At 39.1% G+C, this 26,644-nt stretch overlaps 2 protein-coding genes across 2 annotated transcripts in view; one reads left to right on the forward strand and one right to left on the reverse strand.

Annotated features, from left to right (window-relative positions):
- NEK11 (NIMA related kinase 11) overlaps positions 1-19,329 on the reverse strand; it is an 84,240-nt gene extending 64,911 nt beyond the window's left edge. Inside the window, 2 exon segments of the mRNA XM_055707633.1 lie at positions 15,327-15,579; positions 19,246-19,329. Of these exon segments, the coding sequence (XP_055563608.1) occupies positions 15,327-15,493 (167 nt within the window). The 5' untranslated portion in view covers positions 15,494-15,579; positions 19,246-19,329.
- A 118-nt stretch (positions 19,330-19,447) lies between these two features.
- ASTE1 (asteroid homolog 1) lies at positions 19,448-24,782 on the forward strand. Its single transcript, XM_014285539.3, has 4 exons — positions 19,448-20,791; positions 22,707-22,917; positions 23,826-24,021; positions 24,307-24,782. Exons 1-4 carry the CDS (start codon positions 19,478-19,480, stop codon positions 24,599-24,601), a joined length of 2,016 nt encoding a protein of 671 aa, XP_014141014.2. The 5' UTR covers positions 19,448-19,477; the 3' UTR covers positions 24,602-24,782.
- The last annotated feature ends 1,862 nt before the right edge of the window (positions 24,783-26,644 follow it).

Below are 26,644 nucleotides of genomic sequence, written 5' to 3' on the forward strand. Positions count from 1 at the left end.
AAACTACAGTAATTCACTTGATCTAAGGAAAAAAACCTTGATTTCTCCGTAAGAAAATTTCTTCCTAAATCTCAACCACCAGTTTCTGACTAACAACGCATGAAATTTTTATATAAACTTGCCTAATCCCCATCTGGCAGTGTGATGAAAAACACATGCCATTTAATTTGTCTGCAACTCTACAGACAAGTTTCATACCACAGAGACAGGTAACACCTACTCCAGTCTTGTCATCTCCAGTTGACATGGGGACATTACTCTTTCCTTCATATAGATCATGTCACAGAACTGACAAAACAGAATGAGTCTTTGTTAAACACCACTTAATAAAAGTTTCTGGTATACCCAAGGCAGCAATAAAAGCCTGATGTGTTAATATGTAGGGATAGCTTGTCATCTTAGTCACCCAGTGATTTTGGTGCTGTCATCAGCCATCAGACAAGACAGGTGTTTGTTTTTCTTATTTAAATTAATTCCCAGAAAAAGAAATCGGGAAAATGTATTTTTTGTAAATAAGGTATTGCTTTTCTGCTACACAATGGTAATTCATATCCAGAGTTGGAAGTCATTTGCATCTAGAAAGAAAACTTTTGTCATGCAATCTAAGATTAAGTATATATGTAGATAAGGTTTGATTTTACTGCATTTAATATAAAGAATGTAACTAGACTTCATACCTTCTACAAAGCTTTTGATACCTACACTTAAAAATTTAAAATGCATACTTAAATAACTCTCTGTTGATTAAATATTGACAAAGAAGTTATGTCAGTCTCAGAAGTCTCACAGTGAAAACAGACGAGCCTCCAGATCTGAAGCGGCTCTTTTCTGATAACTTTAGGAGAAAAACAATGAAGCTAGAAGTCTTCAGTCAGAAATTCATCTATATAAATTAACTATACTTTTCAATACATAGAACACTTAAAGAGTGCTTAAATTCACTCTACCCCATTTTAGTGTTTACACAAGTAACTTATACCTGAACAGGGAGATAAAATGAGCAATTTCTGTGATTCACCTATTTCCTAAGAAAACTCAAATTAGACATCCCTGGTGATGCTAAATAGGCTGGTAGATCCATAACCTGATACTCTGCCTATTAAAAAAAAAAAAAAAAAAAAGTAATCATAAGAAAAGAACAAACTTTTCTTAGCTAAGCAATCATGACAGCATTTGCCCTCTACTATGAAAATCCAGCTCTACACTTTGAAGGCGACAAAAAGTGTTTCTGTTTATACGATCCAACCTGCATTTTAAGGTTGCCTTATAATAAAGAATAAGTTATCATTGCTCGTATTTCAGCCATAGTGTATCATCTGCTGAAAACCTGCATTGAAGAGTTTAGAAGCAGAGTTAGGTAACACAAAGTATTTTAAACAAACCTTTTGAAGCATGCCACATGAACATTTATTATGGATATTGGGAATAACAGACCCTCCTGTTAAGATTTTGTCAAGACTCCATCTAAACTACACAGGTCTATCTGAAGCTTTTTTCATAAAACCCACCTCTATATTTTCTGCCATTTAGGCTCAAGTATAAAGCAGGACTTAAAAGGTCCAAAACTATTTGCATGACCTAAGAGATCATAGGTTTAGGTGGCACAGACAGAAAAACAGGTAAAACCACTAAAATGTGGATGCCCTCCAAATACCAAATTAGCAAATATACTAAAAGAGATGTACCAGTTTAAATATATTTATTATAAATTCCATTTAATTTAGAATACAGACACATAAGCAGATCACAGAATCATTTAGGTTGGAAAAGACCTTTAAGATCATCAAGTCCAACTCAAACATAATGCTGCCAAGTTCACCGCTAACCCATGTCCCTAAACTAAAGAGAAGATAAAATGTCAGTGAACACAACTAGAAAACTGTTATAGGAGTGCTAGCAGATACCTTAAATACAGAACAATAGCCTCCAGATGTTAACTGTGTGGGAAAAAAGCCCTAACCATGCAATTTAATAGTGCAAAGACACTTCGAACTTTATCTTGAACTGACTGTAACTGGAAGAGTCTTGCAGTGAATGCATTGACATCTTGGGAGTAAAAAGCGCTGGCTGTCACTATTTACATCCATTGCGGAGGAAGTTGGGTCTGGTACAGGTAACAGCATCCATCGCCTCAGGGCAGAAAAATAACACAAGCAATAAGCCCACTCCCCAAAACACAGAAAGCAGCTGCCCTGTCTCTGCAGGGCCCACGCCTTGGCAAGCTCACAGACCTTCCCTGGGAACACCTTCTAGCTCAGGGGTCCTCAAACTTTTTGGACAGGGGGCCAGTGCGCGGATGAAGTGGCAGGCAGTCATCTGCGGCTGCTTGGTTTCTCCCCCCAACCCATGGCGGGGGGTCTGTAAATACCGGGGGCTGGATTGAGGACCCTGGGGGGCCATATCCGGCCCGCGGGCTGTAGTTTGAGGACCCCTGTTCTAGCTTATCATCACCAAAACCTTGCTGGCTTGCATTGTCAGGCTTTGAAATGCAGCCAGGCCAGCACACCACATCTGAAAGTGCAGTTATGTGGAGCAAATAGGGATAAATAGAGCAAGATTTAAAACAAGAGAAAAACAATCATGAAGGTGGAATTCTCCAGGATATGGACACACAGTGGGAATCCCTTTCTGAGCTTTACTAGTGACTGACAATATGCCACAGCAGTGTTTATCTCCGTCTATTTGCACTGATCTAAAATGTTTTACAACCCATCTGGTATTTGTTTACATTGATGACAAACTTTATTATTATATAATCTGGTTAATCGGATCAGCTGCAATTCTCAAAAGACTGCCTTTCTCAAAATGCACTGTTTACTGAGTAAACTGCAACATGAATTATTGACTAGGTACATTTGCTTGCTGGTAATGAAGTAAAAGAAATATAACTCTTTCAATGTGAGCTCTAATTAATGATGTCTTAAATTTATCAAACAGCAGAGAAGGTATGGTTCTACAAATGGGGGCCAAAATGAAGAAGAGGCGACAACCCTCATGCAGAAGTCCTGTCTGCACAACAGCTTCCACGTATTAATGGGAAATTCAGTAACAAGGACACCATGTGCCTACAGACAAGATGAAGTCACCCATGACTACCACTTCTCACAGTCAGTTGCTTTCTAGAATATTGCACAGTTGATGAGATTTGCAAGTTACAGCCAACAGAATAGTTCTAAAATCATAATTTTAGATCTGTGCTGATAACTTCCAGATTGAAAATATTACATTACTGGAATCTAATTTTTGATACATAGTCCTGCCTATCTCCAACTTAAACTGTCCTTTCTGTACAGTTTACATCTGGGTATTACAGAGTTCCTTTGATTCTGACATTCCACTATGCATATGAGGTTCTCTTCATGTAAAGTAACTTGCCTGCCATCAGGCATTATGACTCCCACACGTTTCCTTTTGTATCACATTTCAATTCGGCACATCCATCTTTTATTTGCAATTAAGATACTTCACTGATTTTATACGGCACCCTGTTGCCTGGAAACTACTTCCCTGAATTAGGTTGGTCTTCTAGTCCATTGGAATTTTCATCTAATCCTTACCCGTCATACATACAGCTATCCCATTACTAATAATCTCACCAGATTCCTCTGCCTGGTGTCAGTGACTAGCTTTCCTGCAGTTTACAGCTTAGTATGAAAAAATCAAATAATCATTCTTTACATTTTATCCACTATGTTTAGAGCACCATTTTCTGCATGCTCAGATGATTAAAGACATTGATCTATCTGTTAGGGAAAGAAGGACCTGGTGAAACCATGAAATGCAAAACGTCAGCACACTAATCAGTCCTACCTAGAACAAATACTTGGTTTTAGTTAAGGAAAGAAACACTCACAGTAAATTAAGAGCACTTGGTTTCTGTGGGAAAAATCAAGATTACCACACTTCCAATGAAAAACAAATTACAAGTGCTGTTTCCTACTCCTACTTATATACGTATGTTTACTCATTAACCAAAACATTTCAAACTTCAGTGTTACTACGCAATTTCTTAAATCAAATCTTGCATTCCTTTTATTATTCCTACAGCCATTACAGATTTATTAGTTAAGACATAAACCCATTTCAATCCTATGTATTGCTGCACAACTCCTTAAATCAAATGCTGTACTTCTTTTTCCATCCCCACAAACACTATTGACTTATTAGTAAATCCGTAACACTCATGAATGACTGTTTTTTTCCTATTCTCCAGAACAGCCTATTCATGCTGTTCACAAACGTTCACAAGCATCAAGAACCAATCCTGAGTTAAACACTAAGATTTCAACTGCTGTATGAACGCTGTAGTATCTGTAGACGGATTAAATATAATTTCATTTTCTGAATAAGCACTTTAAAGAATTTAACTGAGCTTAAATATCTTTGAATGGTGATAAGATTTCATAAATTTACAAGTGAAATGGATGATTCATTTCATTTCCATCAGCAAGTCACAATTATAGCACCTACAAATGTTTTTCAAGATGCCTAATTTTCAAATGCTCTAACATATGCACTAACACTGAGCAGTTCAGCTCATGATGTAAACATTTTATGGTTATTTGAAAATTAACAGTTCTTAATTAGTATCCCAAAGGAATAAAGAATATTTTTTCTGGAACATGAAAGAGAACACTGCTGAAATAAGTTAACTTCAAGGAATACAGCTTATATAATTTTCTTCTGGCATGAGAAAAATCTCATGTATACAAAGGCACATATTTCAAATTATTTTTGGTCAACTTTAGGTGCCAACACTGAGGAAAAATCAATAATTACAAAGCAAAGCAGAGTACTTGTGTTATCCTGCACAGAACTGAACAAGACATATTACTACTGCACAAAAGCATCCATGAATGTTATTTATTTAGATATTAAAATTATTTATTTTGTGTAATTCTTTGGGATCTCTTGGCTTGTCATCTACACTGATTAAAAATTACAAAATAAAAGTGGACATTGATTAATAAAGGAAGAGTTTTCCACTAAAGCCACATTTTTGAAACCTAGAATTTTTGTCCTTGACAGAAATGAAAAGATAAAACAGAACTAGATTTATAGTCTATGCATATGCTTAAGCTCTAAATCAAATACTAACTGAACTGAAGAAATTTGTGTCTACTCAGGAAAATTATAAAAAAATTGTTAGGGCGTGCAAACTAAATACCTGTAAATTTTTTAAATCTTTTTTTAGCAATGCTTTATCTCTACATGTTGCACTATCACCATCTACTGTTCATTTAACCTTTTTTCTACATCCTAGTCTTGTTTAAGAATGTAATTAAGTACCATGCTGTCACTAATCTAAATGGAATTTTAGGGAGAAATATGACAAGGACTAAACAATTTGTTTATTCTTTGTATCTTTGAAGACCTAATTCCATCAAACATTAACTCATCTAAACCAGGCATTTCTCCATTGCGATTTCATTACACACACTCAATACATTTCACTATTAACTGCTCTCTGCTAATTAATATTCCCCTTCAGATAAAAGAGATACCGTTAGAGAGCTACAGTTGGATGCAGCATTTTGTTTTCAAGCATTATAATATGATTAAACATCTCAAAATTGCAATGTTACATTTCTTCAACTTGCATCCTTAGGCTGCAGCATCTGCCAAAAAGAATTTTCCTTGTATAGAAATTAGTTTGAATTTTGAAATCGGTTTCAGTTAAAAGTTTTGAAGAAAGACCCTCATATCACCTGCTTCATATACACCAGTTTACAGAAAACAGTTTTGAAGAGCAGGAGTTGAAGGGAAGCCAGGCACACTAACAATCACTATAAGAATGCATTCCATAGAAATTCAACTAAAACATTTCCTAGTATAAAATTTACTTGGTTCTTTCCTGAATGTAAATATATTGGTAAGCAGAACTATGTTCCTTTCAATGTTGCAAGGATATTTGTGTCAACAGTATTGTCCCTTCAGTGGAACTAATTCCCATAAGTAATTTAAATACTAATTGCTGCAACTTTAATGAAAAAACTCACTCTTCCTACATGTCTCTTTCCAGCAAGCATCTTCTGCAATGTTTATTTCTGATATACAATGTATTATCTATGGTACAAAAAAAGGCGGGGGAGGAGAGAAAGAGATAAAAGCATAGTTCGTACCTTTACAAAAGCATATTACTAAGTAGTCTACAATCAAAAGCAAAGGGAATCAAGAAATGCTGAGGAAATTAATTGTGTATAACATCTATTGTTAGATAACAATCTTTTAATACTTTCCAGCCCTCCTGAGTATGATACTGTGGTCTTAGAAATCAGTGAAACAGGTGAATTAAAAAATGAAGGAACTACCCAGCAACACTGAAAAGTTATTTTAGATCACATGAAGGGCAAACCATGCATGTAAGAGAAACAGTGAACTAGGAATTACATTTACTACTGTGTCACATAAGCACAACCAAAAAAACAGAAAAGAAGGAAAAATACACTGACTGCCGAGCAAATCCAGAATTTATTTCACTCACTGCAGCAGTTTTCTCATTACAATGTACTGAACACAACAAAGAGCTGGAGGCTTGTTCTGCATGGAAGAAATGACAACATCCTTGATGCAAATTTAAGAGAAAACACCTTGCCAATAAGGGTAAACTGCAACAAGATACAATAGACAGGCATATTCAAATGTTGCAAAAACACTGTATCTTTAAGGCAGGTGGTCACAGTTCAACCTGAAGTAATAATACTATACCTCTCAACTTTCCTACTAAAGCTAGCTTACAAATGCCTAAACCCTAAATCTCAGTTTCAACAAAACGAATGAGACAGAAGTGATCTCAAGGCATTTGCTTAATTACAAAATCATTAAATACTGTCTCTGCTGTGCATCTCAAAGAACCAGTAATTCACCAACAACGCCTTAAGCACAATTCTCTGCCTGATGTTGGAAATGCTACTTGTAAACAATTTGATAAACAGTGAACTCAACCACCAGCACCACTCAGTGCCCATACACAAGATCAGAACATGGCAGGTGCTACAGCACTGAGCCTGTGGGGGACGAAATTTGGAGTAAACCCAAGTAGTATTTTCTTTATGGAACACTGCCTCCCACTCACATAAATTAAGGGCATAGTTAGAATGCACCTCAGTCAAATGGGCAAATCCCACTGAAAGAAGAGTAGGCTACTTAGTTAAAAAAGTGTAAAAATAAGAAAAAAAGAAAACCAAATATCAATACCACCAAAACTCATACAGATGACAGCAGATGCAAACGTTGCATCAGACATTGCTGCAGAGGATTTTCAGAGGCACCTGTGTTACACAAGCTGAGCAAAGAGCCCAAGTATGTTCTGAGTATTCACCCTTCAATGGCAAAGAAGCCACAGAATACCAGGTTTTATACTTTTTGAGAAGGAAGGGAACTAGAAATTTTAACAAAGAAATTGCTTGCGCAAAGGCCTACAGCATGGCTGTCACTTTAAATTGCCGAATCTGTCACCAGCATGAGCAGTGTGAAAACTCACATCTGTGCTCCAATGTCAAGCTATCCTGCAGCCCCCACTAGAGATTTATCTGGCACAGGGACTTTCAATACTTTCTTATGTTGAGCTCTAAATAAATTGTTCCAGCACGAGATGGTCCATTTCTTGGATTCCTCTGTGTCATAACAATCAATTCTGTTGTTCTATCAGCTTTAGCAGAACATCCTTCTGCAGAGATGCATGTATGCGTCTGTTTCCGTAGCTTTGTGGTAGCTGTGTAAAAGCATAGCTTTACTGGAGAGAGGAATGCAGAGCTGTAATGGTAGCTCCTGCCTTCTCTACCTGTGTTGTACTTTGGCACTGACAAATTCCCACTGCAAGAGAGGTCTGCAGATCTCCAGGGGCCAAAAGCCAGGAGGAATCCTACAGAGCAATTGCCGGGCCGCAGGAAAAGCTGGGCACTGACAGGGATGCAGAAGGCAGGGAGTAAAGCACCTTCCCATACAGTCTTCAGTGAGAACTGCTTTGAATGAGTCAGGTTTAGCAAACTGGTCCCTGAACCTGTATTGGTCTGCACTAAAAACTATCCGAAACAATTGTGGCCACAGCTGCAACTGTCTACCAAAACTGAAACAAAAACATTTACAGTTCAGCGGAATTTCCAGGTGTCCTCTTCAACTAAGCCACAAGAGCATCAGCCACTGCTACAGAGATTTCAGCAAGGACTTTGACACTTGGCTGCATCTTGACTCCTGCAGCATTGTTCACAGAATATGAAAGTCATGCTTAGCCACTCAACTGGAAAGCTCATGAAGGCTAACTCTTCAAACTGCTCTAGCTAAATCAGCAAGACCTCTCTGTCAGTTATTCTTATTTGGGGCCAAGAATGACTGCACACCGTAGTAACGGTGGCAGCTCAGCTGATACATGGTAGTCTGAGCCTTACAGGAAGATGCAGAGGCACACTTGACTGAACCAAGCAAAAGATGGTTCACTAGGAAAAGCTTATTTAAAAATAAGCAGCAACCAGGAAGGTCCTATAGGAAATGCACCTTTGTTCAGTTTCCAAGGTGATCATGAATATCTGTTCACAAACCTAAAATGACCCGATGGATTCTAGTTTAAATTTCTAGTTTTTATTATTAAATGAGGGAGAAGAAAAAAGGAAAGCGGCATAATTAGATGAACGTGCAGATAACAACTGGCAGGGAGTAATTTTTACTGGTTTAATCAATTCAATATCAAATGACCATTCCCATAGAATACCTTCAGAGAAGCAAGCAGGCACCAAACACAGGGACTGACAACACAGCAATCTGCTGATGGTCACTTGGATATTCCTAAGTTACAAAACTCTTCCAGCTTTAGATTTTATTTCATTTGTTATAAGAAGTCATAAATAATTGAAAATCACATGATAAATTATTCAGCTAAGTGCACAGTTTCCAAGGAGTCATAGCATGAGTCTGGATTAATGGTATAATGCAAGTCAGATGCGGAGGCTGAGCTGACGCCCCACCATTACCACACACAGGAGCAGTCCAGGGAGTTTGGCGCTTCTCAGCGTGTGCTTTCCACCACAGGGACATGTAAGTACCTTGTGAATATTTATGAACTAGAAGTCCCTATTGCCTACTGTGTACTTCAGCTGCTTGCCCATGCATGGTTATGAATTAGTGAAACTTAACCTAGAGCTTCACCTGGCACAATTGATCGGGATATTCATTATCTATACGTGATAGCACTGTCCTTCAAGAGTACTGCTGAATGTACATCTCTGCTATAACAGGCTTTGACTCTAACCATAATTGCCTGTTATAATTTAACCAATAAGCTACTCAGGGGGACTAGGATAGAAGTGACTGCAGGAATATTACTGTTTGCTGTAAAGATACTGGTACAATCCTGCTACTTTATACAAACCAAGTTTCTAATTATTTTGGGTAGGTCTAGGTCCATGATGTCCAGAAACAGAAGCAAACTCCTCAAAAATTGAGACAGACTTTTGCAAAAACATATGCAAGTCAAGGATCTGGGGGGGAAAAACCAAACACCTGCAGATGTCCTGCATTTTGAAGGTGATTTGTAAATTTTCTCTGAATGTACCAATAAATTAAAAGCTATACTGGCACAATTTACAAAAATTCATATAAACTATTTTCTAGACACAATATTGAAATGCCTTCCTTTTCTTTGTCATTAGAGATTGCATTTGAGCAGACCATTGAGATGGTAGAGTTTTATAAAACAGTACCGGCTTGATAACTACTGAGCTGCTGATACTTTGCCAACAAAATTGGCATTGTATTCATACATGGGCGTACCTTGAATTTCCTATCAAATAAGATCTAATAAGCTTCAAAGCATTTACATATGATGTTAGTAAAGAACTGAGGGTAGGTATTAAATACCAAGTACATTGGAAAGGTGCAGAAGAATTTGTAGTGTAATTGTTCCACCAGCATTTCCATTTTTTTCCAATTTTCCTTAGTTTAGAGCCTTGTCTACCAAGCAAAAACGATCTATCTAGCAATCACTACTCATCTTAGGGAGCTACCATCCAGTTTCGAACAAATCCGTCAGAAGGGTAGCAATTTCATGGATCTTAAGATGACTTTAATGATCTAGGCAGGAAGCACAAGAGCCTTAGTGGGCCCTGGATCTCCAAAGTTACACATTGTTTGACCTGCCAAGCGGCTAGTGTATGTATATCAATCATAGAATCATTTAGGTTGGAAAAGACCTTAAGATCATTGAGTCCAACCATTAACCCAACACTCTGCTCAGGAACCACCACGGCTTGACCTGTTTCTCTTGCAACCACTAATTAGGGAATATGGAAGGAAAATATAAATATTGGGGGGATACAAGAGGGAAGGGAGAAGCTGGAGCTACTAAAAAAAAACAAAACAGGGGACATCCCAGAAACAGGAATGTTGTCATAACATGTGTGGTGAAAAGGTAGGGTTTCTTGTGGTAGATTAAGGGAACAGAGGATGTAAATCTACAGGAAACTAGGCTTCCTTCCTGACATGCACAGAACAGTTTGTTTCCAAACTACAGAACTGAAACCTATGGTATTAGGCTCTAGAAGAGGATCGAGCACCTACAATGTCATTAGAAGTTCTGCTAACATTTAGCGAGATCAAGATATCAAGGAATGATTTCTGAAGTAGTGGCCCTTTATTTTCGACAGCCTTGCTACATGAACCCAGGCAAACTCTTTAACCTTCCTGTTTATTGCCCATTTGCAAATTGGATAATAATACTTCACAGCTCTGAGAAGTGCTTTCAGGTCTCAGAATAGTAAAGGTGCTAAATGCATGCAAAGAGTCATTCTTAATAGACAGTATCCCACGGTGGGCATACATGAGTCTAGAAGAGTGACAGAGTAGCACCGTTTATCCTTTGCTAGTTGCTAGTAACATTAAATTATACAAACATAAAGGGGGGGGGGGGGGGGAGGAGGGACACTTAGATCTAACTTCATGAATGGTGCAAATTTACAAAAGACAAATAGGAAAATTAACAAAACCACATTAAGTAGTAGTTTTTACCCAAATTAAAGCTACCATTTTTTCCTCTGAAAAGAGTGAAACCCAGAGCCTTTTAGAGGCTTAAAATTTGTGGAACTCCACTAATGGCAACTAGTGATATGCATCCCCACCTACTGTGCCTAAATTCAGTTCAAACTCTGGAAAAGATTAAAAACCACAGCAAATACTTGCAGGTGTATCCAATCTTTTTTGGAATCCAATTACCTATCAGGTAAATCAGTTTTCGTTTTGAAATAAAGACTTGCCAGAACTTGTTTTAGAGACCACTAGAATGGAAAACAGTGTCAACATCATGCAATTCAATCTCAGTTTTAGTGAATGTACAGTACCTGGCTCAAAACAGGATCTGCAAACATCTGACAGGGAAAATATCAAATAATTCATAAACCAAGCCATTCTGCGTAACTGGAACTAAGAGGCTTGCATTCATACAAATATGTCTCTTGTGTTTAGCTGACTTTAGGGCTTATGATAAAAATTGTGACCATAGTTTCTTTCAAAACTGGGGGAAACTGATGATCCCTCTACTGTGTTGATTGTCTATGACATGAGAAACTTCTTTCATGGTGAACAGCCTCCCAGGTTCTGACCTTTCTCTTTATGAGGGCATTTGTTTTGTTCTCTGCTGTTTGTTTCCACAAAAGTTGCAGGAACTTCTATCTCTGAGACCTTTAACTGTCTGTCATGCCTGGTGAGAAGGCGATGGCGTAACTTTCTATACAAACATAGAAGACAAAAGTCACCTTCCCTAGCTTTAAACCTAAAATCAAGAACTTGCACTTTTCTTTTTAGGAAATTATTATGAAATTCAGAAAAGTCATTCATCGCATGTCTGCACAAAGCTGGTATCTCAGAATAAAGTAAGTGTGATCCTTAAGTCTAACAACCAGTCTGAAATAACCCCAATCTCACTCCAGAATACTAAGCACTGGTTTGGCTTTCTCTGACCACTGTGGATAATATACTTTGGGAAAACATAAACCACAAGCAATACAAGCAGAGAAGCTACTGCTCAGTAAACTTAAGTGTGAGCAGAGCCTATGAAAGCATATTTAAGACTATACAATGACTTGCAACTATTATTTTCTAAAGGAAAACAGAGTCCACTGACACAAGAAGACTTGCTGTATAATAGGGATTTTCCTAACTTAGCCTTTTAGGTATACAGCTATGTCTGTAACTGACAGCTGTTTACAGCAGTACATAATTTTCTAGTTGAGACAAGGTAGAATGCTAAATTAAAAATGTTTTCAGAGACAGCTAATAAAAAAAGAAGGCAAAATTGTAGAAATCACACAGGACTATGAGCATAAATTACCAGGAAATGCAATTTACAAAAAATACAAATGAGGAAGTTAAAACAACAGGCAAGAAATGTGTCGTACAGTCAACACTTAAGAGGGACTTAAAGTAAGAAACTTACATATGCTACTATATTTGTAGTACTTCATAACCTTATTATTTATAGACTATGCAACTCCACCATATCACACTGGATGTTTCTGATCTAGTATGATCTCAGAAAGTCAGTATCCAGATCCCTTCCATGCACAGGACTGGAGATCTGCATGAAGCTGGCACGTACTTCTAAGAGAGGTAGGTATTGCTGGCCTGAGCAGCAGTATGTGAGTTTTATGTAAAGTAAGTCTGCCAACTTGAGGCATGCCCCAAAATAATCTTTCTCCCTCTCAGCTGAAGCAGTTTTGTGCACAACACTTCACTCACCACAGACAAGATCCTTGAGAGGTAACAAAGTACAAGGCATGCCCAAAAGCTATTTCTAAAAACATGCAAAAGCTTTGCTGAACATACATTACATTACATTAAATGATAAGCATTGTCTCTGCATTAACTCATTCTGTAGACATTGCACTAATGGAAAATTGAAAAAGGTATCCCCAAACAGCTTCTGTGCCAATATCTAAGATGCCACCCTTCTTGGGAATGTTCCACAAGCACAAGAAAGTATTTTCTGATTTGAAAGTAGTGTTAAGAATGTGACTTCTAATATATTTTTCCACCTTGAGAAACAGTATTTTTAAATAGCCTACACTCTAGCTCAATATGCTACCTGAGCTTTCACGTTCACCTGGACCAGTATTTTTGTCGTCTATTAGAATGTAAGTGATAGAAAGTTGGAGGAATCTACTTGAAAATCTGCATTTGAGGCACAGAAGAAATGAGTAACTGTGATACACAAGTACCCCCTAGTGATGAAAGAATGAACTACAGTATTACACTACCACTTCGCTTTGTTAAATATCGTCGTAGTCACAAAGAGATTGATAAAACAAAAAAATAACCCGCCATTTGATACTCAGCGTCTGTCCTGAAGTTGGCAGAGGACATACTCAGCCTCATCCCTAACAAAACACAGGCATTCAATGCTGCAGGCAGTGAATGTTTGTTCAAAACACAGTCACTCTGAACTAAAATTCGGAAAAAAAATTCTTAAGGAAAAAATAGATATAGTAACTACTTAAGGGCAAAGCACACATTCCTTGTTTGGCAGCTTGTGCTACAGCAGCAAATGTGTGAAGACACACATTTCACTATACTTTTAACATTCTAAGAATGAGTTTAAAATAGCTGAATTCTGAAGGGTTTTATAAGTCTGGTAGTTCCTGCCACCCTATTTGCATGATAAATTATTTAACATAAAAAGAAAATGAAAAATATTTTCTACTGGTTTTAATGAAAGCTTTCATTAAAGAACATTATTGCAGAAAACCATACCTAAGGCCAAGAGAGATCCAGAAGTCTTACAAGCCCGCTGGAAAAAGCTAAAAGCATAGTAGCCTCTAACTCTAATCCAAGGAGCTGAGAAACTGTAAATGGCGCAGAAGGAAAACAAGTGAAATAACTATGCCTTGGCTGCACATTTATTGAAGCAATATTGCCAAGAATGCATTGTCATAAATAGCAAGAGTGAGGCACAAATGAATCAGAAAAAACTCTTTTATCATATAGTGCTCATTAATGTACTCATCAATACGGACCAATAGACCCCCATATTTAAAGAAAGGATGTATTTCTGGCTGAAAAGCACACTGATTAGATGTTTGAGACTTTAAACAAAAAGCCTCACAAATTTTATGGGATAAAACCAAAAATATTCACATCTAAATTTCACTTGATTTCAAACTGATAGACAAACACAGTTCTAACACAACAGCAAGTCCAGCTAGTAATGCATTTCCCAGGCACTCAACTTTAAACTCACATACAGAAATGTGAACACCCTGAAAGTGTTCTTTTGTCTTTGTGGCTTCAGAATCCTAAAAGGTTTATCAACCAAACTGACAAGACCTGTCCAAATTCAGGCAGGCTAAAAAAAATAATAAAATAATCGAGATTTGCTGACAATGAAAAAGAAGTGCTCTCAGTTAGGCATACAGTAAATGGAAAGGTGTTTACTGAAATTTCTGTAAATATTCCTTCTCAGGTTTCATTTAGACAACTGAATTATCAAAAAATAGAACACCAACATAGAACAGTTTCCTTTGAGACCCCTCCAACAATCTGTGTCCTTACAATGACACAGAATTGATTCCTGAAAACTTCCAATTAAGCGTTATCAAAAAACTTATCTACAGTAAAAAAATCAGAAATTATCAGAAGCGAAGAAAGAAGTCCATTAAAATACACTCAAATTCTGACATTTTCACGCTCCCTTTCAATGTTCCATGCTTTAATGAGCACGTGTAACTGAATGAAGCATTATAGAGCTAGATATTGCAGTAGCTGGACTTGATTAGAGTAATGATTCTAGTCTAATTTTTTTTTTCCACACGTAAAACAAAAACATGATGTTCATGAAGATGGGTAAGTATGGGATGGAAGACAAATGCCAGCACTTTAGTAGAGTGTTCTGAAGAAAGAACTTCAAGAACTGAGTTTATTTATGAAATACCACATTATGAAAAGACTGCAAAAATAAACTACACAATACTACTACACACATATATATTGACATAATTGTTAAATGGTACCTTGTAAATGATAAAGCTTTAAGCCTTTAACAAACAATTTTGTTACAAAGAGCAGCAGCAAATTTGTGAAACCTAACATATATCTTTGTCCTGCTTCTTGTCAGGACAATGATAAAATTTACCTCGGTTCTGAGCAAATACAAGGGTCTTTTCCAGGAGAGATTCAGCCATAATGCTGAGTCAGCATAAAACCTGCTCCTATCCTGTGTCTAAAGTTATACAGTTAAGGCTGCAATGTTAACATCAGAGATGAGACATACATACAAAGAAAACAACCACAATACAAGAAATATGTTCCAGACATTTTTATATAAAGTATGTGAAGGGTTTACTTACAATTCTTCTCCTTGTTTTGCTTTTCTTTCAGAAACCAGATACACATTTCCAAAGCTTCCATTGCCAAGTTTCCTCCAAATAGTGTATCGTCGTGCAATTGTAGTGTCTGAGCAAACAGAATTAAATCTGGCAGCGACATGCTTATCAGTTTCTTGAAATTTCAGCATTTCTCTGTGTAACAGAAACTACAGAAATTTCTCTCAAATGCAGCTTCCGGATCCTTTTACTCTTCCATGGACACCCACAGGAAACACTTTTAAAAGAGAAAAAAAAATTATTTGTCAATGTATTAGCCCTATTAAGTCCCTATGAAATGACCATTTAATTCTATGGCAGTGCCTATGGTGCTCAGCTTGCAGCAAAACACAGATTAAGTGGAATTATTAGTTGCTAAATTGTGGGCACCAGACTTGATAAAGAAACTCCATATAATGTAGATGTGACATAATCAGCCTTCCTCTAAATGGACCTTAATTTAATTCACTGAAATGACAACACAGGGCAAATAAAATGCAGGTGCTTATACATTAATTTATTTAAAAGTTCAAGTGCTTTTTGCAAGGACGACAATACCTGTATTTTACTTGGCAGTTCCCCTAGATATAGCACTCTTCCTCACCACCTGTTTTTATACCAACTTGGTACCTGGCACCAGAAATAGCTGTGTTTCAGAATACAAGTTTCATGACTTTTGTATAGAGTGAACATAATCTCCACCTGTAGTTTGAATTCACTCCTATCAATAACTGCAAAGCTGTTATCTCTACTCTTTCGTTTGCCCCTCAGATTTCACCATGTGTTTCAGTGCTGACCTTACAGCTTCTGTGTGATTCACTACTAGTACCTTCTGCAAATCAGAGCTTCATGGCCACCCAGAAGTCTACAAGACTTCCAGTAAAATCCAATTCTTCCAAAAGTTCTTCATTTTTTTTTCACTGTAATAACTTGCTTGAGCCACATTTCTAACAATTTAGCTTTGACTTGAAATTCTTGTCTAACAGAGTCCTAATTCTGCAAACATAGGGACTGCAAAGGCAAATCTCTGGTGTTTCTATGGTTTTCAATAACTGAACGTGAGTTTACTATAGCTTTGTTTACGCAAACTTCCTCATTCCCAAAGATAAAGGGTGTTCAACTGCACATAATAAAACAATATTGCTTTCATTACCTTGCCTCTATAAAACACTGCCTGCATGATTTGTGCTTGAGGATCCTTTGGAACAAATACAGATGTTGCAAGATCCCACATTCAGCGTGACCAATACTACTATCAGCACTGCCTGCTGCAGTGCAGCGCTCCCACACTGGGTTTGTTCACCATAGTATTTTAATGTCAATGCAAGTACATCAAAATAGGGTGGGGGTGGGTGGGTTTGGAAGAGAAAAGACAAATTGGTTAATTTTAAAAGCTAACTGCTGGGTCCAAGTTGCTGTCTTCACTTCCGAACAAATGCAGAGCTTAAATGAAGATTACAGATTTGCATCTTACAACAGTGTGTGTGCAAGAACCTATTTTAATATTCATCTGCTGAGCTACTATCACACTGTATCAAGAAGCTTGACATTGCAGTGTCACTATATTATGAAAAACACAGCCAAATTTTAATTATTACAAGCCATCTTAACAATGATACAAATCCTGTATGTTTCTAATCAAAAGCACTCCTGAGATTCTTTCTGTATTCCCTTTCAGATAGCAAGTGACAAAAATTTTGAAATGCAAATGCTAAGCAAATAATGTCAGCTAGAAGATTACTTCTTCTGTAACTCTGAATTTGTCTGAAAAGGCAAAAATGGATCATGTTGAGGAGGAGGGGAGAGGAGTAAGATTAACTCCATAAAAATATTACTTTGCCAGTTCTGGAAAAGTTTATATATTTTTAATATTTTTCATTTACTATCCTATTCTCCTAGGAATTTGCTCTTTTACAGACGCCTTTATAAACTCCAAAACAGAATAGCTTTGAAACACATAACCTTTAAAAATAACTACATTTACAAAAACTGATGAACTATCTATTCCTTTTTTCTGGAGAACTGTCCCTTAACACTGCTCACTTTCAATTTTTTTTACTTACTTAGGCCCTAGGAGTATATTACAATCCTTTACACCACAATATCACACTTGACATCAAGTAGCCCATTGAGTGTAATGGCTGTACTTTATTTCCAGCCCTGCCTCTCACCCTCTACTCTGTTTCAATTTCCCTCTGTATATAGTAATGACTGTCATATAACTTTGGGAAATACTTTTGATATATACTGCTGAACAGTGTTCTAAGGCAGGGGTTGTTGACTGCCGTTGTGATGTCACAGGCACATTTTAATGGCACAGAGACATAGATCGCTGAGCCACTGCATTTGAAAGAAATACCCTATGAGTCATTAGACTTTAGAGCCTGACTCAACCGTAAGTCTGATTCTTTGGGAAGCATATGAATGGGGCAGCCTCTCCTACCTCACTCAAACCTTTAGCCTAACCTTTGGTGTATTTTTTTACCCACATCCATTTTCTCCCACTGAACAGGTATTTCCCAAAGAGCAGTACATCAGTTGCTTCAATAAAGTTCAGAAGAACTAGAGATAACTCAAAGAAATCAACTTTCCATCCGCTTTTCCTCAAAAATCCCAGCATGCTCTATCCAGTAGCACTCTGGTAAACAGTTAACATTCTTCATTTCCGCCTTGGACCAAACCCCATTCCAGAGTCTGGCGGACTGCAGATGCCATACTAATGCAACTACATCATCTGGATCACTTTTTTTATTTTCCCTTCTTCCTTGGCTAGAGTTCAATCTCCTTCCTGTTTGGTTTTTTTTTGTTGTTGTTGTTGCAAGCTAAAGCAAAGTTGTTGTTTAGGGTTTCATAGTTCCACCTACACATGCTAAATGCACAGCACCTCCACTTCTTCCTCTGACCTTCCTTTGCTTATGTAAGAAATATATGGGGTTTAGTTTTCTTTACATAATCTTCAGGTTTCTTTAGCAACAGCGAAGAGATAACACTTCCTGACTTCAAGATAAACCCTTCTTTGCCAATAAAGGCCATTTTCCAATTATATCAGGTTTTCTTTTTATTCCTTAAGAACCCCTATGCTACATAAATATTTGTTGCCCCTCACCCCTTGCAACACAAATTCCAGAGTTTTTATATTTAAACTCTAAATATCCTCGGTATTTACTACCTTGAATTTTTTTCCTGCCAATAACTTCAGGCTAGTCATAAAATTATTTTTTTTTTTTTTTTGGGGGGGGGGGAATATTCATTCTTTTTTTTCTTTCATTTAAAATAAACCCAACTCCTGAACGCTGGTGCCATTATAATTTTCTGCAACATCATTATAAACCTAGCCAAGTCTAAAGTAACATCACCTCACTTGGCTCAGTTTACTCCTCCCAGAGAAAGGATAACTAAAAAGATTTTATTAGTAGCGTCGGTAGCAAAGAAGCTTGATTGCAGATGATGGTAAAACAAGGTCAAATTGATAGCTGGGACTATCAGAGAGGCTAATTAATTTTCTCCCTGACGCACACTCAGGGCGCCGAGATCCCCTCACGCTCCGAGCGACCGGGGCACGCGCGCACCTTCCCCTTTGCGCCACCCCCGGTACGAAGTGTCCCCGCTTCCCCGACCAGATACCCCCACACAGAGGGGAGAGAGCGCCATGCCTTCCCCCACTCCGCCTCCCTCAGCCCTCCGGGGAAGGCGGTGCTCCCCAGAACCCCTCAGGATTCGCCACCAGGTACACGACCTCCCCCACCAGTTTCCTGCCCTTCCAGGGCCCGGCCCCCGGACAGCCGCCATGGCCGCCGGACGGCGGGGCTACGGTCCCTCAGGGTCCTCCGGCTCCCCTCAGGACGGCCTGAGGCTAGGCGCTGCCAGCCCGAGGCAAAAAGAGGGAGCGGCCCCAGCCTCCTACCTCGCCCGGCCTCGGGAGCCAACCCGGCCGGCGCGGTTAGGCTGCCCGCCCCGGCCCGTCGGCCGGGCCCGTGTTTGCGGCCCCGTCGCTAGGAGACGCCGCGCACGCGTACTGAGAGCCGGTGGGCGGGAAGAGGAAGAGGCGCCCTGATCGGAGCACGCAGCCCGTCACTCCTAGCACGGCTGCCGGCGGCGTGGCGCTGTTGCTGGGGTGGTGGGTGGCCGCCGCCGCCATGGGCATCCAGGGGCTGACGGGCTTCGTGGAGGAGCGCGGGGCGTTCTTCACCGAGCTGCGGGTGAGGGACACCAAGCTGGTCATCGACGGGAGCAGCCTCTACCACCGGCTGTGCTTCGCCTCCGCCGTCGACTTCCGCCGTGGCGGCGATTACGGCCTCTTCGCGGCGGCCGTGCGCGATTTCTTCGGCAGCCTGCGGGCCTGCAGCGTCGCCCCCTTCGTGGTGCTGGACGGCGGGCGCGGCGCCGACGACAGGAAGCTGCCCACGCTGCGGGGCCGCGCCACCGAGCGGCTGCGGGCGGCTCACGGCCTCTCCCGCGGCGACGGCGGCTGCCTGGTGCCGCTGCTGACCCGGGAGGCCTTCGTGCAGGCGCTAGGCCGGCTCGGCGTACCCTTCCTGCAGTGCTTCGCCGAGGCCGACCGGGAGATCGCCGGCCTGGCCAACCGCTGGGGCTGCCCCGTCCTCTCCCTCGACAGCGACTTCTGCGTCTTCGACCTGGCGGCCGGGTACTGCCCCCTCAACCACTTCCAGTGGCAGAGCGTGTGCGCGGGAGAGGGGGCGCAGGGCTGCTACGTGCCCGCGCGCTGCTTTTCCGTGGAGAAGTTCTGCAGGCACTTCGGACCCCTGGACAGACGCCTGCTCCCGCTCTTTGCCGTCATGAACGGCAACGACTACATCGATGTGGCAGCGCTCGAGGGGTTCTTCAGCAAAGTGCGCTTGCCGAGGGGCTGCGCGTCGGGAAGGGGGGGGAAGCACCTCCGCCTGCAGGGGCTTCTGCACTGGCTGTCGCAGTTCGCTGAGCCCACCGAGGCTGTGGACGGTGTGCTGAAATACCTTAAGAAGCAGCAGAGAGAAGAAATAAGGGAGCTTCTGTGCGCTTCAGTGGAGGATTATACGCCGTCTGACATGAAGCTTGAGGAATTTTTCCAGAATGGAAAGTACGAATGTGAAGCTGCCCAGAAAGCAGGCGTACCGCGGTGGGTACTTGATGCTTTGGCAAAAGGTAAGCTGGCCCCATTCATCAGCGATGCCCTGATCCTAAGAAGTATCTTCCTCCACGTTCAGGTGGAGAACATGCAGAGACCTAGCGCGCACAGCACAGCTTTGCCCATTCGACAAGTTATCTATGGACTGCTTCTGAAAGTAGCTCAAAATGCCAAAGCCGCTTCTCCAAGTAAGCAGACCAACGAGCTGCCAGTTGTATGTGAATTTGACAGACTCCAAAAGACACTTAAAAAAACATTTGTTCAAGCAGCAAGCCTACCCACAGATTTTAGTGATGATCATTTTACTTTGGACAAGTTAATGGAGGTAAATGGTTGTTACAACAGGTCACAGTTAACAATGTTTCACACATGACAAAAAATACTTGGGAGTCGTGTTTGCCAACTGGTTGTTCCTAACGTGATGCCTGAACTAGGCCACCTCAGTAACTACTTCATGGGTACCTACAGGGCTTTAGGTACCCACAGCTTGGCCTGCGGTATTTCAGAAGCTACATAGATTATGCCTTTATCTTCTTCCCTTTCTGCCTCCCCCCACCCCCAAGTGGGCCAAGACAAATTATACAATAAGTTGGCTGTGTGTATATGTAGTATTGCCTAAATTTTCCATTCTAAGCCCTTCTCATACCTATGAATTCTGTTACACTAATACTTGCTTTTGTAACTATAGGAAGGAACTCAGTTTCCTGACATTTAGACGAGTATAGTTTACCACTACAAAAGTTAATTTATATTTGATCAAGCTGTGGATGTTTCAGAGCAATGCTTTAAAACGGAATCAGACCCATGCTTCTTTGCTAAAAATTACTGTTATTTCATGTATGAATCTTGCAGCTGTCCAGCAATTTTACCTGCCACGAGTATGCATCCTGCTAACGTGGACCCCTGCTGCTTGCCAGACGCAACAGCACCTGAAAAACAGCTTGTAATCAAAGGGATGTTGTACTAGGTTAGTTCCAGTCACCATTAGCAATTCTGTATTTAAATTCTAATGATTAAGACTGTAACTTTTGCTGTGAACAGAAAGTAATTTCCCATTCACGGGTTGCATAACCTGAAGTTTTGTATGCAGTAATTTCTGAAACATTTGGAAATAGAATCTGTGTCTTTTAATACTGCATATTTAAGCCACATGCTCTATGCATCTGGCATTCAGATCGGCTGTTAACATGTCTCTGTGTGTGGGCTGTGCTGCTGTGTTTTCATTACTTGCTGGTGGCTATTTCATATATAAGAACGAAGTCTTATCACTACTACAACCATTAAACACTATAGATAGCTATGGATCCGAAGGCCTACATATGGGTTATTTTACACAAGTTATTGTTACAGGCCTTTTAAATGAGCAACGTGCAAAGACTTAAGAGTTCGAAAAATCATGTTTGGGGATTTTAAGAAACATTAACAACTTACTTCTTGAGCCTTGGTATGTATGCTGCTGCTTTAATGAATTTGAGCTTCTGCTATTACAACTTTTCATACTAAAGGCAGGGGAATTGCCAGTTCAGCAGAAGGTTATAAGAAGGGTTATTCTGCATTTAAAGTGCTCTAGCCAAAACTGGTATCAGGTTGTCTTCTACTGTGGGGATGTCTGCCTAAGAATAGGCAAAACCGTCCTAAGCCTGTTGTGATTCTGCTGCATGCATGAAGTTGTGGATCAGGTTTATAACACCACTTTTTAGAAGTTAAATAGCACAACAAACAGGGAACATGTACTAGGAATTAATATGTTGCAGGTGAAGACTACAGGATTTCATTGTGATTACAGGTAAGGGTGTTTTAAACGCATCAAGAACAGGTCTCACCATTGCATTTCACAAAGCAAAGGTAACTTCTAAGAGGCACAAAATGAAGTTTTTTTCATATATATTTGCCATACTAAAGTACTTTTACTGCATTATGGTTACAAGATTGTCCAAGTAAAGTTTTACGTAGAAGTTAAGTCACCTGATTTGAAGACAACTCCGAAGCCTCTTAAAATCTAACCTCAGGCAATTGAAAAAACTACTTTTATCCTTCTACCTAACATTTAACCATGTAGTTTTTAAAGCTTAAGTAGCATTTAAAAATATTTCCTGTTCAGAATATCGACGAAACTTAATTTTTTGTTGAAAACCTGAAGTAGTATCTAGTTTAAACACAAGCTTATTTGCCTTTTGGAAACTGCTCACAGCAAATAAAATCTTGCCTTTATTTTCCATTCCAATTTAATTTGTTTTCAGGTACCCATGTCATGCCGTCAGATGCTTTTGCTGGAGACTCTAGGAGTGAAAATGAGTTTCATAGAATCTATCCCCAGTCACTTACAACTCCCTGTTGCTGTAACATGTTACTGGATTTGTTGTTCAGAACCAAAAGTTAATTTGCATCAATTAAAGGCTTTACTTCTAATGATAGTATCTGGAGAACTGCACAGGATAACAAGTGATCCAGGTAGGTCTCCAAAGAATACAATTTTAAGTGTTCAGCTACTATGAAAATCTATACCATAATTAGTTTTTCCTCGTTTGTGGCAAGTTGTCAAAATTCAGATGAGTTAGCACTGATATACACTATATCCTGAAGCATCACACCCTTTCTATTAGTACAGAGGAACAGTGCTAGTCATCAATTTAACACATTTTATATAGTTAAAACAGTACTTTGACATCTTGTAAAACATCGATTTGCCTTCATAAATGCTTACTTTAGGATTAAAAGATTAATTTTGATATAAAAATTAATAAGGTTAACATGCTCATGCATCAAAATATAATAACTGTTACTGATGCATTCTGATGTTTTTCTCATGCGTTTTTCTAGAATTATCTGTACTTAAAACTGAGTTGCACTGGCACCCCTTATCTGCCTGTGCATTGCAAGAATTTGAAAGGACTAAATTATCAGGAAATTGTTTCAGTAATATTTCTACCTATTACAGTCATGGTGGCATTTCCTCTAGCAGTCCTTCATTTGATGACAAAGATAAAGTTTGCCAGGGTTATACAGTTTCTTTAGGTTCTAGTTTATAGAAACTGGACTTTCATGGTTGCCACCTGCTATCCCAAGTGGGTGGGAGTAGAATGGAAATCTTGTTTAGAACTGATCTGTTCACAGAACAGCGTAGCAAATCACCTAACAAATGCAATTCCCGATTTCACAATTTTATATTCTTGTGGATATTCATACTTGAATGTTTACAGAATTTTACATCTTGAAAGTTCAGCTTGAGACATTTGAAAACATTACTAATGCTTCCTGAAATGGAACTGGAAGTTTGAAGACCCTGTAGACTGTAGATGCCTTTTCTGCTGTTCACAGCAGAACATTTATTCGCATGTCATTTTTTGTTTCTAACCTAGATCCCACAGTTTTACATGCTGAAGTTGACAGTATTGCATATAATGAATTTCTAAAATGGAAGGAAAAGAAATTGCAAAATAAAGACTTTGATTTAGATGCTGCACACAGTTTTTGCCAATGGCAGTGCTGTCTTCAGATGGGACTGTATCTCAACCAGCTACTTGGCACTCCTCTCTCTGAGCCAGACCTGAGTAGGTAAGGATGTTCCAGAGATCCACTCTCCACACAAGCCTGTGATAGAATGTGTTCACATGTTGGTTTATATGTGTCAAACTCCTTTGGCCAATTTTACTGTACTTGAACTCCTGTCTTTAAAGATACTGATTAGAAAAAAAATACTGAGTAGAATAGGTATCCCGTAGGAACCTACTATTGGATGCTGTCTGTAGTCAGACATGTTTTTTCATGAAGCAGCATGCTTCTGTACCTGTCTTGCTGAGGTATGATTCAAAGTGAGGATTCTCTCCTTCCTTTGAGCAGGCTTTACAGTGGGACCCTTGTGCACAGACTGTATCAAGAGCTTAAATCAGCACCTGCAGTGGAAAATCTGTTCAGTTTCTCTCAAAAAATGACTTGGCTTTATCAGATTTTGTTAAATACAGTGAAGTCAGCTGTACCTCCAGACTGCTTTCAGAAGATGACCAAGACAAAATCTGAGTCCTGCAAAAAGAAGAAAGCATCTAATAAGAAAAAAAAGCCTATCAGGTGTGCTATACCAGAAACTCAGCATTTATGCAATGTTAATAGGTTTGCATCACTTGGAGGGGATGAGTGAAAGTATTATTTCTGGAATAACTTAATGCCATGCAGATGGAAGAAAAATTGTATTAAAATATGTGACTGTATGGGAATCACATAAGTAGCTGATTCAGTCTTTACCAGCAATTCTTGCTGCAGGGAATTTTTTTATTTCCTTTTCTCTAACAACATTCTTATAAAGGAGGTGCTGTATAAAAGTTGTGGTGTTTTGGTTTTTCTTTAAAGGTGGACAATGAGAGCAAAGTTGTTCAGCCTTTCAGAGCTGGACTATTTTAGAGGAATTATTTTCCTGAACATTTATATTTGGCTATTCCTCCATCTCCCTGAAAACTTCTGATGTCCAGAAAATCAGATTTTTAAGTTTGTGTTTGAGGAACAGTGATGACAATCTTACAGATCAGATGAAAATGGAGATTGACAAGTTTTGAAAAAATACTCTTTACAGGTACAAGTATTTATACTTTCACGGAGAGAGCACTTTTCTCAGCAATAGCTGAGGCAGTGTGCTTGGAGCATTAGAGGTACTAAACTACACCCAGGGAGAAACCAGCTTCTGTTCTGTGTTGTGTCCCCTTATCCCTGCCCCATTTGGTATGTTTAAGTAAGAGTTAAATGCTTAAATGCCTGTTCAAAGCTACCACATCGTAGCAAGTTTCCATAGGTTTGCTAATTCAGTGTAACTGTGTACAATCTTCTGTCATTGACTGTTGTCGTTCAAGTAAACCTCCTTCTCTAATAGCTGTATGAAAATTACAGACCTGTTTTAACTGGCCCTGATATACACAGTTACTTGACAAACCTTTACTATCAATGTGGTAATACAGAACAACAATTTTAAAAAAATCCTACGTCATCAGGATTTCTCAGTGCTTTGTATTAGCAACTTCCAGCAAAATTAGTCAATTATAATACATGCGTAAGTGCTTTTTTTAATAAAACTTGGTTTTCCAGCGTGTTCCTCATGTGAAATTACTACGTTTCTGGATGTTCTCCTCAAGAACTCATATACCTTTTTCTTATATTCGGGAAAATCGTTATTTCCACCTTTAATCATTAAAAAGTTTTGCCCATTACTTACCAAAATTCAAGCTCGATCCCTGCATCGCTGTATGTTGTTTTCAGATCTGGTTGTGCTCCCCTAACAGAAGTTATCCACGTGGAAGTAACTGTCTTGTGACTTACAGGAAGGATGCCCGATACCATACAGCTAAGTCTTGATACTGCCATAATATGTTAACGAGAACTGACTTACAACAAGTATTATATTAATGAGAAAATATTTGAGATAGTGTGTGATAGTATTTTAATTTTTTCCCAGTACAAACCTACTTAAAACTGTCAGCAGATGGCATCTACACTCAAGCATACAGCAAATTACTAGCGCTTCACAACCATTACACTTCTATTTGCAACTTCCTAGTCACATTTCCATCAGATGGCTATGGAAATTTAGCCTTTTTCAACTTTACAGTTCTTGATTTTAGTAACTAAACCTTCAATCCTTAATAGTCTAAATCATCCTCTGATCCATTATGAATCCACATTTCATTTTACCAAGCCCTTATGGTTTTTAACCATCAGGAACATTTAAGTAAGTCACATTTAAAGTAAGTCTTAAATACAGGCATGGTTGGTTCCACTTTGTTAGTGATGTGAGAAAAAGAGATCTTAATTTACTCTAAATCCCATACTGAAAAACTGCTGGAGAACAAATTCTTGAGACTTGCTGAAAAGCAGTATCTTCAATTAGATAGTTCAGAAGACTGGGATAAACTCAAGTACTCCACTTTCAGATAAAAACACTATGATCACATGGCATTTTGGAAATTTTGGGAGTGCTGACTTGATGATCAAGAATTAACTCTACTGGAAATGTGTTCTCAATGCAGAATTTGGCTATTTTTTGTTGCTGACAAAATAAAATACATCTCGTTCCAACCACCAATCCTGTATGCTGAAGAAAGTAATTAGTGATTCAAGGGTTGCTATGCAGAATTTAAATCAAAAAGGATAAGTGAAACATTTAAATCATTATAGGTTTTCTATCTTCTTTGTAGGA

The sequence above is a fragment of the Falco cherrug genome, chromosome 4, assembly GCF_023634085.1.
Source record: "Falco cherrug isolate bFalChe1 chromosome 4, bFalChe1.pri, whole genome shotgun sequence".
Lineage (NCBI taxonomy): Eukaryota > Metazoa > Chordata > Aves > Falconiformes > Falconidae > Falco > Falco cherrug.